The sequence below is a fragment of the Asterias rubens genome, chromosome 3 (assembly GCF_902459465.1).
Source record: "Asterias rubens chromosome 3, eAstRub1.3, whole genome shotgun sequence".
Lineage (NCBI taxonomy): Eukaryota > Metazoa > Echinodermata > Asteroidea > Forcipulatida > Asteriidae > Asterias > Asterias rubens.
In genome coordinates, this window is record NC_047064.1 from 9,760,476 (window position 1) to 9,774,982 (window position 14,507).

General features: G+C 38.5%; 1 protein-coding gene across 1 annotated transcript in view; it reads left to right on the forward strand.

The window, feature by feature from the left end:
* The window catches only part of LOC117288050 (sodium-coupled monocarboxylate transporter 1-like), a 16,469-nt gene extending 5,874 nt beyond the window's left edge, over positions 1-10,595 (forward strand). Inside the window, exons 6-11 of the mRNA XM_033768732.1 lie at positions 1-5; positions 550-679; positions 2,919-3,007; positions 7,777-7,889; positions 10,162-10,292; positions 10,503-10,595. The exon at positions 1-5 is cut by the window's left edge and continues 133 nt beyond it. Coding sequence (XP_033624623.1) covers positions 1-5; positions 550-679; positions 2,919-3,007; positions 7,777-7,889; positions 10,162-10,292; positions 10,503-10,595 — 561 coding nt within the window. The remainder of the gene's footprint in view (positions 6-549; positions 680-2,918; positions 3,008-7,776; positions 7,890-10,161; positions 10,293-10,502) is intronic.
* The last annotated feature ends 3,912 nt before the right edge of the window (positions 10,596-14,507 follow it).

Genomic DNA, 14,507 nt, shown 5'->3' on the forward strand with positions numbered 1-14,507 from the left:
AGATTGTAAGCTTGTTTTTTTGTTTGAAATATTTCCATAACAAAAAAGTACAGGTATGTTGATTTGTTAAAGGCAGTGGACACTATTGGTAATTACTCAAAATAATTATTATCATAAAACCTTTCTTGGTGACGAGTAATGGGGAGAGGTTGATGGTATAAAACATTGTGAGAAACGGCATCCTCTGAAGTGCCATAGTTTTCGAGAAAGAAGTAATTTTCCACGAATTTGATTTCGAGACCTCTGATTTAGAACTTGAGGTCTCGAAATCAACCATCTAAACGCACACAACTTCGTGTGACAATGGTTATTTTTCGTTCATTATTATGCAAGCAAGCAAGCAAGCAAGCGAGCAAGCAAGCAAGCAAGCAGGCAAGCAAGCAAGCAAGCAAGCAAGCAAGCAAGCAAGCAAGCAAACAAGCAAGCAAGCAAGCAAGCAAAACGCCCTAAACGCACACAACTGTTTCGAGATCTCTAAATGTTTGGTATATAGCCACTTCAAAATATTTAACCATTGAATATAGGCCTACTGTGTTTCTGTGAATATAGAGCTATATACGGGTGTATGATTGGTTTCTTGTTCGTGAATAGTCTACTCGTGCTGGCCGGGATGACCATTTACGCTTATTACGAGGACTGTGACCCGACTACAATGGGATACATCAAGAAAAACGACGAGGTATGTTAAAGGCAGTGGACACTATTGGTAATTACCCAAAATAATAATTGGCATAAAACCTTTCTTGGTGAGTAGTAATGGGGAGAGGTTGATGGTATAAAACATTGTGAGAAACTGCTCCCTCTGAAGTGACATAGTTTCCGAGAAAGAAGTAATTTTCCACGCATTTGATTTCGAGACCTCCGATTTAGAACTTGAGGTCTCGAAATCAACCATCTAAATGCACACAACTTCGTGTGACAAGGGTTATTTTTCTTTCATTATTATCTCGCAACTTCGATGACCGATTGAGCTCAAATTTTCACAGGTTTGTTATTTTATGCATATGTTGAGATACACCAACTGTGAAGGCTAGCATTTGACAATTACAAATAGTGTCCACTGCCTTTAAGATTTAACACACATAATGATAATAACTAGTTCTTAATATATAGCGCATTTTACAATAGACCCCCTAAATTTCATTTAATTTCATTTCATTTTATTGGTATCACATTTCGTGTCCCACTTGCCAAGTTGGACGTGATTTACAATAATTAAATAGTAAAAAACATTAAGAAAATTTAAGGTAGGATTAAAAGAAGAGTGTTACAAAACACACATGTACAGGACTGGGGGAATACAACAATTATGAATTGCAATAATAAAATAGCACTATAATACACACATTAAAGGATTCGGGTACTTTTTCAAAACGTCCACAGATTTACAATTATTTTAGCAAGTGAAATCCCAGTAACCAGTTATGATATAATACAATAATCATAGCATAACTGGTTAATAAGTTTTAACATGCTAAAACTGAGACGAAAATTATTTTTTTTACTCATTTCTCAAAAACTACAGCACCTCAGCAAGTAAAATTTTGAGGGAAGCTTTCTACTATCATTATCTTCAAACTGTATAAGTTCAGATAAATCTGTGGACATTTTGTTTTGTGTTAGGAAAAAGTACATAGACCCTCTTAAGCAAAAATATGCGCTTTACAGTGGGTCAATAACATTCCTGTAATCTTTCTCGCTCCCTTGGGAGTACAGTGGCGCTCCAATGGTTTTTTTTTCATACAAAATATCAGCCTCTACCCTCGTATGTACCCGCCTGTTTACACGGGTGAAGAGAATCAATTAATGGGTGCGTTCCAAGACCATTGGTGTTGCGTGGTCACACACAACCAACGTTCCGATTATGCACGGCAAAAACTGTACACGCTTGTAATGAACGAACGCTAGCGGGCGCTCTGTTTCTATGATTTCCGGATCTCACCATTGACCTTTTCGCAAATACTGGGGCGCGCGCGTAAAACTTGGAATTTGGTGCATTGTGGTCTAGCTGGTATCCAAATTTGATCCATATCTATCCCACATTGCACCTCATTCAACAGTCTGCGCTTGCGCAATGGTATTTGCGAAAAGGTCTATGTCCTGTAGAAACAGAGCGCCCGCTAGCGTTCGTTCATTCCAAGCGTGTACAGTTTTTGCCGTGCATAATCGGAACGTTGGTTGTGTGTGACCACGCAACACCAATGGTCTTGGAACCTAGACTATAAGCTTCTCTGTGTCGACCCCGCAGTGCTCACTCGGGTGAGCCCCTGAAAAGAGCTAATCGAACGATCACACTCGCCCTCTTGTGGTGACGGCATGCACCCCAGGTCACCCCAAGTGACCCACTCCACAAGCAGGGCACTGGGGCTGACCAGGGTGAGCACCGTCAAAGCTATTCGAACGTACCGGGGCAGACCCAGGGAAGCTAAACGAACGCACCCATAGTAAATAATCATGCTCAATGACACAAGTGTCATGACCGGGATTCGAACCCAGACCCCGCAGACTTATTTAAAAGAACTTGGATTCGATGCTCTGAGCTCATTCGGCCATGACACCCTATTTGGGATGTTTATAATCAAGTTCGAACGTTGTCGTCTTGTCAGCGGGCAGCTTGTTGGTCTAGCATTAAAAAATGCGGTGGGTTAGAATCCTACCGTCGGCATGCCTGCGGGTTTTCTACACATGCCCAGAGAGAGCACCATATAAACATTATTCTATTTTATACCTCAATATTCAGAACAAGTAATTACAGCGATCGAATGAATAATGGAAACGAAATGTTGTGGTCGATATACTGGGTCACTTATAGAGGTTGGGATTACGTCATCGAGTGAACTAGATGCGTTCTAGCATGTCGTTTGAAAACGAATAGAAATTCTCCACGATTACAGCTGCAGTACATGTTTGTTCCACAGATTTTACCGTACTTTGTGATCGATGTGTTTAGTCATTTACCCGGAGTCCCTGGCTTGCTCCTCACTGGACTATTTGGTGCCGCCTTGAGGTAAGATATGACTGAATACAGATCTACAAGACACAAGGCAACTCTAAAACCAACAATTGAGTTAATGTGCTATTTATTTTTGGGGTTCCTTATTTCGAGATACCCTGTTTTCATGGGTACCCTATTTTCGTGGTACTTCAGTCAATGTTACTTTCCCGTAATTGGGACAGGATTTTACACGGACAGACTTCCCTGCTGGGTCACCGGGGTAGTTTGATAGCATCACAACATAGAACCAACGTTGGGCCAACGGAACACTTTCATTGGACCAACATCGGCTGTCAACATTGGCCCAACGTACTTTTGCCCATCGGCCTTAATGTTGGGCCAATGTAAAGGTTGGCTCAACGTTGGCCCAACGTAGACATTGGCTCAACACTGGGCCAATGTCTTGCCCATGTATGTTAAAACATTGAACCAATATCAGGCCAATGTAATGAAACATTGAGCCAACATCATACTGCCAACAGAACAGTTTCATGTGGGCCAACGTTGGCTGTCGACGTAGGCCCAACATACTTTTGCTCATAGGAGTTACGTCAAACCAATGTTAAAATTGGGCCAACGTTGGCCCAACGCAAACATTGACCAACGTAGAACCAATGAAATGTTTACGTTTGGCCAATCTTGATTACCAATATTGGCCCAATGTACTTTTGCTCATCGGCATAACGTTGGGCCAATGTTAAAGTTGGCCCAACATTGGCCCCACTAATAATCTTTATGTTGGCTAAACATTGCCCCAACGTTGAGCCAACGTATCATTATTAAAAAAAAATGTACTTCGAGTTTATATTTCTGTTCATGAACTGAATGATCTGTATGATTAATTCAAGTAGTTAGAGTCTGTGAACATCTACTTATCAGCTATATTATTTACGATACCAATAACTAAATACTTTCTAAACTGACTACAACCTATAATACATGCCTATGCACCCTTCTGCACCGTATGTTTTGTATTTATAGTCCAGGATCCATAGACTTTCCATTCATGGTTTGTTGTTAATTCAAACTGTGTACTGCTTAATTAACATGGTTGAATTACAAATGTTTGTTTTGTACTTTTGATGTTCATATTTTCTTACAAAAGAATTATACACAAACATACACAAATTTGCCTTGGATAACTTAAACTCACCCAAATTGTTGTGATATTATCAAAGTAAATATTCACAGTTCACACAATTCTAAGCCCCGCCCATAAATTTACATGTATGTCAATGTTGGCCCAACGTTGGCTCAACGTTGGCTCAATGTTGGCTTAACATTAATTTTAACGTGATCGTGTATACAAATAATGCCTGCTTCGAGTGCTATGGTTAAAACTATGACTCCCGAGGTGATCCCCGGAGCGTTCTATTTTCCCGAGGCGAAGCCGAGGGAAAATAGATTGCTCCGGGGATCACCGAGGGAAGCATAGTTTAAACCATTGCACGAGTAAAAGCAGCCAATATTTGATTTATAACACCCCAAACATTTATAAATACTGTACAGACTTTACAGACTTGAATGCTACAATCCATGGACGACGCGACTACAGATTGCGAAAACTTTTACTGTTCTCAGCATGTATAGTGTCATGTAATCCGAAATGGTTTGTAGACTATTAACTTATCATCCTCGTACACGCAACGGACGTCTGGGTACTGCACGCCGTGTGCTAGTCTTTCGGACTAGCGCACGGCAAACCGATGCACTATCACACGGCCGTCGTCTAGCAAAACTGAGACATATCATGTGACGCGCTCTAAACCAATGAAAGGGCAGAATATCGGTAAGGGGTGTTATAATAATTGATATAACTGTATTTTCGGGATTACTGGCATTTGACTGTCAATTCCTATAAAAAAACTTCAGCATTAGCGATGATTCTGACCATCAAACTTGTCCTATAACTAACAAGCAAAGACATCTAATCTATTTTATGACCAGACAGACACACTTAACCACATTTTGGTCATATCCCCTGATATGACTCATTTGTCGTAGTATGATTCTTGTTATAAATGGTTGACGACGAAACATCTGACCGCTGACCTAATTCCAACATTTAACTGTGCAACATTCCAACACAACTCCAACGTTTTCCATTTGAAAGCTTTGTCTGTTTGCAAAAAAACCCACACAAAACAAAAACAATCAAACAAGCAAACCAACTCCAACAACATGCAGTGTATTAATGTTCTTTTTCCAATGGTGTCCCCAAAATGATTGCCAATCGATATGAAACCCGATCAATTATTTGAACATTTCTACCAGGCCTTTGTTTTGTGATTTTGTATCCTACTTTCTTTTGTAAAGCTTTTTAGCTGTTCCGACCTACTGTCGGAACAGGTATTGTTTTCGTCGAGATTGTTTAACTATTTGTTTTGTTATTATTCTTTGGTTCCGCCTAAAACCTCAAAAGATTTGTGCACGTTTTTTCTTTAAGCCTAATATTATCCTAAAGTATAAAGATAAAAGAGTTAAATCATATATAAAATTGAAGCTTGAAAAATAAGCTTTACTCTAAACGTAATTTTGTTTTAAATTCTTAATTAATTAATTAACCATGTGATCTTCATTTGCATATTTAGTTAGTAAATCTTAGCAGCGCCATATCTCAAAAAGTATACTACCGGGTCAACCGGAAGTTGGCCCATTTTTTGTTTCAGTTATACTACACAATCAATTTTAATTTTTTTTTTTCAGTTACAGACTCCTTTTAAATGTTTACTTTGAACAACCGTGACCCCATGTTGACCTCTACTTCCGGGTCAACCTGAATTGTGACCAGATCTCAAGACCTATACAACCTATTTTCAAACCCTTTTTTTCAGTTACAGACTCCTTTGCGTTAAATATTAACTTTGAAAAATTGTGACCCCTTGTTGACCTATACTTCCAGGTCAACCGGAAGTGGGACCATATCCCAAGAACTTCACAACCGATTTTCAAACATTTTTTCAGTTATAGCCTAACAAACAATACAGTATCGGGCCCGGCGTCGAGTATCGATACGGTGCCGTTAATAATGATGATGATATTGCCTTCTTCCGGTCAAGCGTCATGTTCTTGCTAGTAAAGTGCCTACACTGGGCCAATGTCGCTTTTAAAGAGGCAAACTATTTTAGTTAGGACGGAGGTTTGCCTGTACTTGGCCAATACTGGTTTTGTTGCGGCACACCATTTCGGCAAAATGATGAACCTTTAATGGGCCAATGCTGGTTTTGTAGCGGTGCACCATTTTGGAAAAGTATTAGAAAACCTGCCCTGGTCCAATGCTGGTTTTGCGGCACACCATTTGGGAAAACAGGCAGAAAACCTCTCATTGAGCCAAAACTGGTTTTGTATCTGCACACCATTTTTGTCAAAATCTTAATATATAGAAAACTTTTTTTTCTGGGCCAATCATGCCAATACTGGTTTTGGCAAAACGGTAAAGAAAATATGTTCTAATTCCTAAACCGACTTGATATTTAAAAAAGAGTTAGGCCATGCAAGTTATTGAACCTGGGGTGGATTTCACAAAGAGTTAAAGCCATTGTACCCTTTCGGTACAGAACCCAAAAAAAGTTCACACGTTTACAAATAACTTACAGGGTTTACAGAAGGTAGTGTGGTGAAAGACTTCTCTTGAAATATTATTCCATGAAATGCTTTACTTTTTGAGAAAACAGTAAAACAATATCAATTCTCGATATCGAGAATTACGGATTTATTTTAAACACAATCATGTCATGGCACGGCGAAACGTGCGGAAACAAGTACTGTTTACCGAAAGGGTCCAATGGCTTTAGGACTAGTCTTATCTCGAGTTAGGAAGAGTTAGTCGTCCTAACTTAGTACTAGCCATATGTTTCTTATATCTCCTAGGACTAGTCCTAAGTTAGGACTAGTCCTAAGTAAGGACTAGTCCTAACTCTCTTTGAAATCGACCCCTTAGGGTACCGACATTTTGAGAACCGAATACTATTTAAAAAACAATTGTGGTAAAATGTATACCTCCTTTATTATTGTATTTGTTTTTACATAGCATTTTTAAATTAATTTATTCATTGCTGCTGTTTTTGCATTTTATATTTACCATTGACAACTACACTTTATTGTAATGGACCTTTTTAATGCAAAGTCATTTCATTTAAATTTAATATACTTTATATACTTTTTGCATTTTTATTTTATTAATAAAAACTTACGAGTTAAAATGCTGGTTGAATTTTCGTCTAATAATGAAAGTTTTACTTTCTGACATCTGGCTACCGTTTTTATGGCGGCACACCATTTTGCCTTTTTGGTGGGATTCTAACAGAAGGCCAATATTACTGTCCAACACAATACCAACGCCAACGGTGCCGACCAAACACCAACGTTGGCCCAGTGTATGAATGTTATCTGGGTATATTTATAGTGGGTCTCCCTATTTTCGTGGGTTCCCTATTTTGTACCCTATTTCGGCCAATGTTAATTTTCTATTATGTGGGACAGGTTTTCCACGGACATATTCCACTGCAAGGACACCGGGGTACCACTTCGCCAATCTGACAGCCCTATTATTCTATGGGATATGTACGATCTAAATACTGACATTATTTCCCTGCCTCTCATAATTAAACCAGTTAATTTTTTTTTAAAAGCAAGGTCTGGGAGGGTATATATTTTTGGATGACAGTTTTTGTTGTACGTTTGCCTTCAACTGGACAGCCTCTGCTTATTATTATAATTATTGTATTGTCGAAAGAATTAAAATAAAGTAAAATAACATTCTTATCGTTTATCTCTCACAGCACTATGTCATCCGTCCTTAACGCAATTGCAACTGTAATCGGAGAGCATTTCGTGAAGCCGTTTGCACGAGGAATGAAAGACACAACGTACGCCTTTGTTTTAAAGATGTTAGGTAAGGCGTTAAAACGAGTCTCCTTAAAGGCACTTGACACTTGTAGTTGCTCAAATAAATTGTTAGCATAAAAACTTACTTGGTAATTAGCAATTTGATAATATCAAACATTGTAAGAAATGGCTTCCTCTGAAGTAGCGTATAGGTTTTGAGAAATAGGTAGTTTCTCACTCATTAAAGCAATTGGACACTATTGGCAATTACTCAAAATAATTATTAGCATAAAACCTTTCTTGGTGAAGAGTAATGGGGAGAGGTTGATGGTATAAAACATTGTGAAAAACGGCTCCCTCTGAAGTACCATAGTTTTCGAGAAAGAAATAATTTTCCACGAATTTGATTTCAAGACCTCAAGTTTAGAACTTGAGGTCTCGAAATGAACCATCTAAACGCATACAACTTCGTGTGACAAGGGTGTTTTTTCTTTCATTATTGTCTCGCAAGTTCGATGACCGATTGAGCTCAAATTTTCACAGGTTTATTATTTTATGCATATGTTGTTCACCAACTGTGAAGGCTAGTACCAATAGTGTCCACTGCCTTTAAAAGACTTCAGACCTGTAGCCTTTTGATGTATCTAATCTGAAAGTACATTTTGTGCAACAAGGGTGTTTTTTATTTGTGATTTTATTGCAACTTGGTTTTCACAGATGTATTATTCCTATGCTTGTTGAGATACACCAAGTGAGAATACAGATCCCAATTTCATGGCTCTGCTTACCACAGAGTTCTGCACTTACGGAACCCTTGTAGCACACAATGTTATGATACGTAAGTGCAGAACTCCGCGGTAAACAGAGCCATGAAGTTGGGCCCTGGTCTTTGACATTTACCAAACGTGTCTAGTACCTTTAAAGACACTGGACACTATTGATGATTATCAAAGACCCGTCTTCTCACTGAGTTTATCTCAACATATGCATAAAATAACAAACCTGTGAAAAACTTGAGCTCAATCGGTCATTAAAGTTGCGAGATAATAATGAAAGAAAAAACACCCTTGTCACACGAAGTTGTGTGCTTTCAGATGCTTGATTTCGAGACCTCAAAATCAAATTCTGAGGTCTCGAAATCGATTGGTGGAAAATACTTCTTCCTCGAAAACTAAAGTGACTTCAGATGGAGCCGTTTCTCACAATATTTTATACTATCAACAGCTCCCCATTACTCGTTACCAAGTAAGGTTTTATACTAATTATTTTGAGTAGTTACCAATTCAATTCAATTTTCAATTAAAGAACACATTTATTTCCATACTCTCATAACAGAGTAACAACAGTTACATGTATTACGAAGTAAAGCAAAACATATCTTTAAGTAAGAGTAAACATGAATAAATAAATAGAGTACGGGCCGTTTTGGTAAGCATGAGCTTGTAAAAAAACAACCAGACAGACAAGAAAACAAGACAACCAGACAGACAGACAAAAGGACAGATGAGCATAATACATGACACAACGAATCCGTAATAAAAGTGACAAGATGGCAGAACAGTAGTGTCCACTGCCTTTAACAAAGAAACAGTATTCAATCAACCAACAACAACATTAAATAAGCAACCTGTATTGTTAAGTAGGATTTGAAACTTTGCATGGTGGAAATAAGATATAGAAGAGTTTGCGGTAACACCATGTAATGACTTTCTCTAAATGAGTTGGGGGTGGTTCTGAAAAGAACCGTTGGATTAACTCGACGTTTCGATCAGTATGCTGTGATCGTCTTCTGGAGAATGCTGGACTCTTATGCTGCATGCTGCTTCGAGTTCAACTTCCCGCCTGTATTTCCCGCCTGTATTTCCCGCCTTCGTGCATCACCAAGCTAATCCGCCGCCCAGTACTTAAGCAGCATGCAGCATCAGAGTCCAGCATTCTCCAGAAGACGATCAGAGCATACTGACCGAAACGTCGTTTTGGTAAGCATGAGCTTGTAAAAAAACAACCAGACAGACAAGATAACAAGACAACCAGACAGACAGACAAAAGGACAGATGAGCATAATACATGACACAACGAATCCGTAATAAAAGTGACAAGATGGCAGAACAGTAGTGTCCACTGCCTTTAACAAAGAAACAGTATTCAATCAACCAACAACAACATTAAATAAGCAACCTGTATTGTATTGTCTGTCTTTTCAGAACCACCCCAACTCATTTAGAGAAAGTCATTTAATACATGGTGTTACCGCAAACTCTTCTATATCTATACAACTTGGTTATTAAACACTGGTTATAAAACAATTTAATGTATTGTTTGTTTTTCCTTTTTAACAGTTTTAGTTGCATCAGTGAGCACTCTTGCGGTATCGTTTGTTATCCCCTTTATTGGCGATATTGTTGCGGTAAGCGATGACATCTTTGCAATGTTTTTCTTTTTCGATCCTGTTCAGTGTTCAATGCAGCCTGTAAGATTTGAAACTTTTCACATGTGATACTACAAAGTAACTAATAGAAGAACCCGAAGAAAACCTTGGTTTATGTTTGACATTTTTTACGGGGTTTAACGTCACGTCAATGTATCAGTAATTGTAAAATGAATCATTCTTAATTCTGAAAAGTATCTGGATAAGAGTTGACCCGGATTTCCTGTCCCATGGGCCCTGACCCACTTCTAGGTCAAACTCCAAATCTGTGTGGAAATGACCTCTGAGTGGGTCAAACTGACGCATAATCCGTTGGACACAGATTCCGAGTTAATTCTGACCTAGGAGCTTTCGGGTGTTGGTTGTAGGAGGTAGATCCACATTTTGGGCTATAACCTGACCCTTTTTGGGTTACTACAGAATCTGAGCCACAAAATACGAAACATGAGATTGCTGGCTAATTATCGAAACGGGTCAAGCTGACACACAATCAAACGTTGGTCTGTCTTCTAGGCCTAACCCTGATATCAGAAATTGCTCTGTCTCATCGGAACTGGATCAAGCCCAACCCTGACCACAAAACACAAAAATAGCCTCGACTCCTTTAGACCCCGCTCCAGGTCAGTTTTGACCCGGAACTTTTCAGAATGCGTACGCTGCATTTGGGAGTTCGTTAGAAATGTTTATTACTCTTGCAAGAGAGTACAACGAGAATTTTGGGAGAGAAAGCAGACTTATTTTTTTCAAATCCTCTACAATGCACCCAACCCCAATAACATCAGTTGAATAAAATTATCTTAATTTTGATGAATTACAGATTTCACTGACAATAGGTGCAGCTTCTCAGGGAACCCTTCTTGCGTTGTATGTGCTCGGTGCATTTTTCCCCTTTTGCGGTTCAAAGGTTAATATGTTAATGTTTGTCATGTGTAACTTTAACATCATGACATCTATATAGGGCCATTTTAAAATAATGCTGAGCTAAGTTTGAAACTGAATAACGCAGCTATTTCTTTGCCGTAACATGCAGTGCTATACAGAAACGCAACCCTGTGTACTCTTAGCGGAGAATTCCAACTTTTGTCTGTATACTATAGTACACTCTATTGAAAAAGTTGCCTGTATTCTGACAAAACGCTTGGTGGCGCCCTATATTATGAAGCGCCCAAATAAACCAATGTGCATTTCCGCCAAACTTTACGACATTATTTAGTGAGTCTTTGCAACTCACATTGATTGCCAAATCAACTTTACATTAAAGTATAAACAACGAACAAATTGCACTGTTTATTGTTAATTATTTGGCGTAAATTGGGTGTGTTTTATGATTGACTTAAAATGACGTCATGCATTAGTCAGGTCACGGACGTGATAAGATGTGCCAGTTTGTTTTTGACGGCTGTTCTTTTAATTACAGAATGCAGTGGCTGGTTACGTGCCTGGGTTAATCTTAGGTGTGGTCCTGTCGGTGGGTGTTGTCCTCTACCAGGAACATAGCGAGAATCTGCCCCTCTCTGCAGAGATGTGTATGAATGGCACTGCTACGTACCTTTACAATGAAACCGTAGCAACAGCTACGTCATGGACGACAGATGACGTCACATTGTGGACCGCCGACGTCACTCAGACGGTGATGACGAAAAGGTATCGATAGAAGTTTGTTGAATCCATTGACATTGGCCCAATTTCCCAATAGCTCAAAAACTTGCTCAGCACAGATAACAACTTACTGAAACAGGTTACCAGCCGAATTTTCATAAAATTTAAATTGTTGCCACTGGTTCCTAACTATTTTTTTTTTCGAGCAAAGACCTTTTCTGAACAGTATTTTCTGACTTATAATTTTATGACATTGGGCTATGATGGCAATGTTTTGTTGAAGTATAATGACTTTTATGTGGTGACCAAGGGCCGAAAGAACGGCTTTAACAAAAATGCAAACAATTAGTGACCTTGGCTGAAACTTACTAATTGTGTTAATCCAATACGGAAATTTGGTTCACATGAGAGTAAACAGACTTTAAATTTTAAGCAAAAAACATTTTGAATACCCTCCTCCAGTGCTTTTCAGAAAGATTTGCGAAAAGCCCTGTTACGTCATCACTCATGTGCCATGTTATGTCATTTGTGGGATCTCCGTTTTGTATAACCGCTTTGTCGCAACATGGAGGTATGATTTTTGTTATTGTGTTCTCAATAGTTTCACTTATATTCATGATTTCACGTTTTGGTTTCAACGGCTTGGAAATTCAAACTAAAAGTGATTAGAGCTCTTTCTCCCTCAGCACACCGGTGATTTTTACCTTGTCCAAAATATGGCTTGCAGTTCCCACTTTTGTAACAACAATGCTCGTGGCTCTGGGGACAGTAGTAATAACAGGTAAGCTAATTTTGCTAATGTAAGTTTGCTTTGGTGTTTTTTGTTTGTTTGCTTGCTTGATGGGTTGTTTGTTTGTTTGTATGTTTGCTTTTTTTTGGTATTCGTTGGGGTCTTTATTTGTTTGTTTTGCTCTTTGTTTGTTGTTTCGTTTGTTTTATACATGCTGGTTAGTGGCTTGAACTATTGCGTGAAATAATGCCAATAATAAGAAGAACGCGCCGGTATCCGTCAAGTCTTGACCCTTATGGCGGCAAAACAATGTAAACCAGAAAATAGTAATTTAGCAACATTCCAAGACAACTATCTAAAAACAATATCTGAAACTAAGTCAAACTACGTTGCTGGAAGAGAAGGTTTTTGAGAGCAAGTATGAAATCACTAAGGGCAGGATAGGCTACGATGGGAGTTGATTCTCAAGGTAGTGCTAGCTTTACAAAATGATCTACCTCAAGAAATGCGTGGTATTGGTAGGGGATGACTTATAATAGTTTTTTATGAGCTAGGTCTGGGAGAGCACATCTTTTTGATGACAGTTTTTGGATTTTTGCCATTCCCTGGACGGCCTGTGCTTGTTTTATTATTTTGCTTTTTTTTTGTCCGAAGAATTAAAATAAAATAAATAAAGAACTGATTGAACGATTCATCGGTTAGTTTTTTATTTTCTGTGGCTTTTATTTCTAATTCAGGAGCTAATGACACCTCCAAACTGGATCCTCGACTAGTGGTGTGGAAGATCAACAGTTCATACTCACCAGCACCAACGGATCAAAAGGTAGACGATAACATTATCTTAGTAAAATACATCAGCATCAAATCAATTTTAGACAAATTGATCATAATTTTTTTTATATGCAAACATTTCATTTGATACATTAAGTGACACGAAGAAAATACTGAACATTTAGAGGCAGTGGACACTATTGGTAATTAGTCAAAATATTTATTAGCATAAATCCTTTCTTGGTGACGAGTAATGGGGAGAGGTTGATGTAAGAAACATTGTGATAAACGGCTCACTCTGAAGTGCCATAGTTTTCGAGAAAGAAGTAACTTTCCACGAATTTGATTTCGAGACCTCAGGTTTAGAACTTGAGGTCTCGAAATCAACCATCTAAACGCACACAACTTCGTGTGACAAGGTTGTTTTTTTCTTTCATTATTATCTCGCAAGTTCGATGACCGATTGAGCTCAAATTTTCACAGGTTTGTATTTTTATGCACATGTTGAGATACACCAACTGTGAAGGCTAGTTTTTGACAATTACCAATAGTGTCCACTGCCTTTAACATATTAAATGTGGTTTACATTAGGGAAACTTACTAATTCGGAGGTCGTTGGTTCAAGACCCGCTCTAGTTGTTGTTTTCTTTGTTCAACCCCAAGTTATTCAAAATATCAATACATTAAACTTAAACAAGAGAGCTAACAACCAGGGGAAAGTTAGTAGCATGAAGTTCCAGTATCATTTACTCGTGGTAAATAGAAAGCTATTAGTATGGAATTATTCTGTCAAGAGCAACACCATAGAATTGATAGAACGATGAATTGATAAAATGATGTCGGCTCAAACCGAAGATAATACATTACATACCTTTACCCTGGAGCCACCATCGTTGTCTTGGTCCCTGTATTCAGTAAAAATAATGGATGCCTACATGCATTGTACAAAAAAGGAACCTGACCATTTCTCTGTGAAGCCTCGAATTCGTTACATTGAGTTGAATGGCAGAACAATGCCACGTGTCGACTTGCTTTTGTCAACTCGACACTTTTCAAGAATGTCGACAAGTCGGATAACATTTCCAGGCACAAAAACAAGCTAATCAGAACAAAATTATGCTTACCAGAATAAAGGTTACCAGCCAAAATTCCATGTC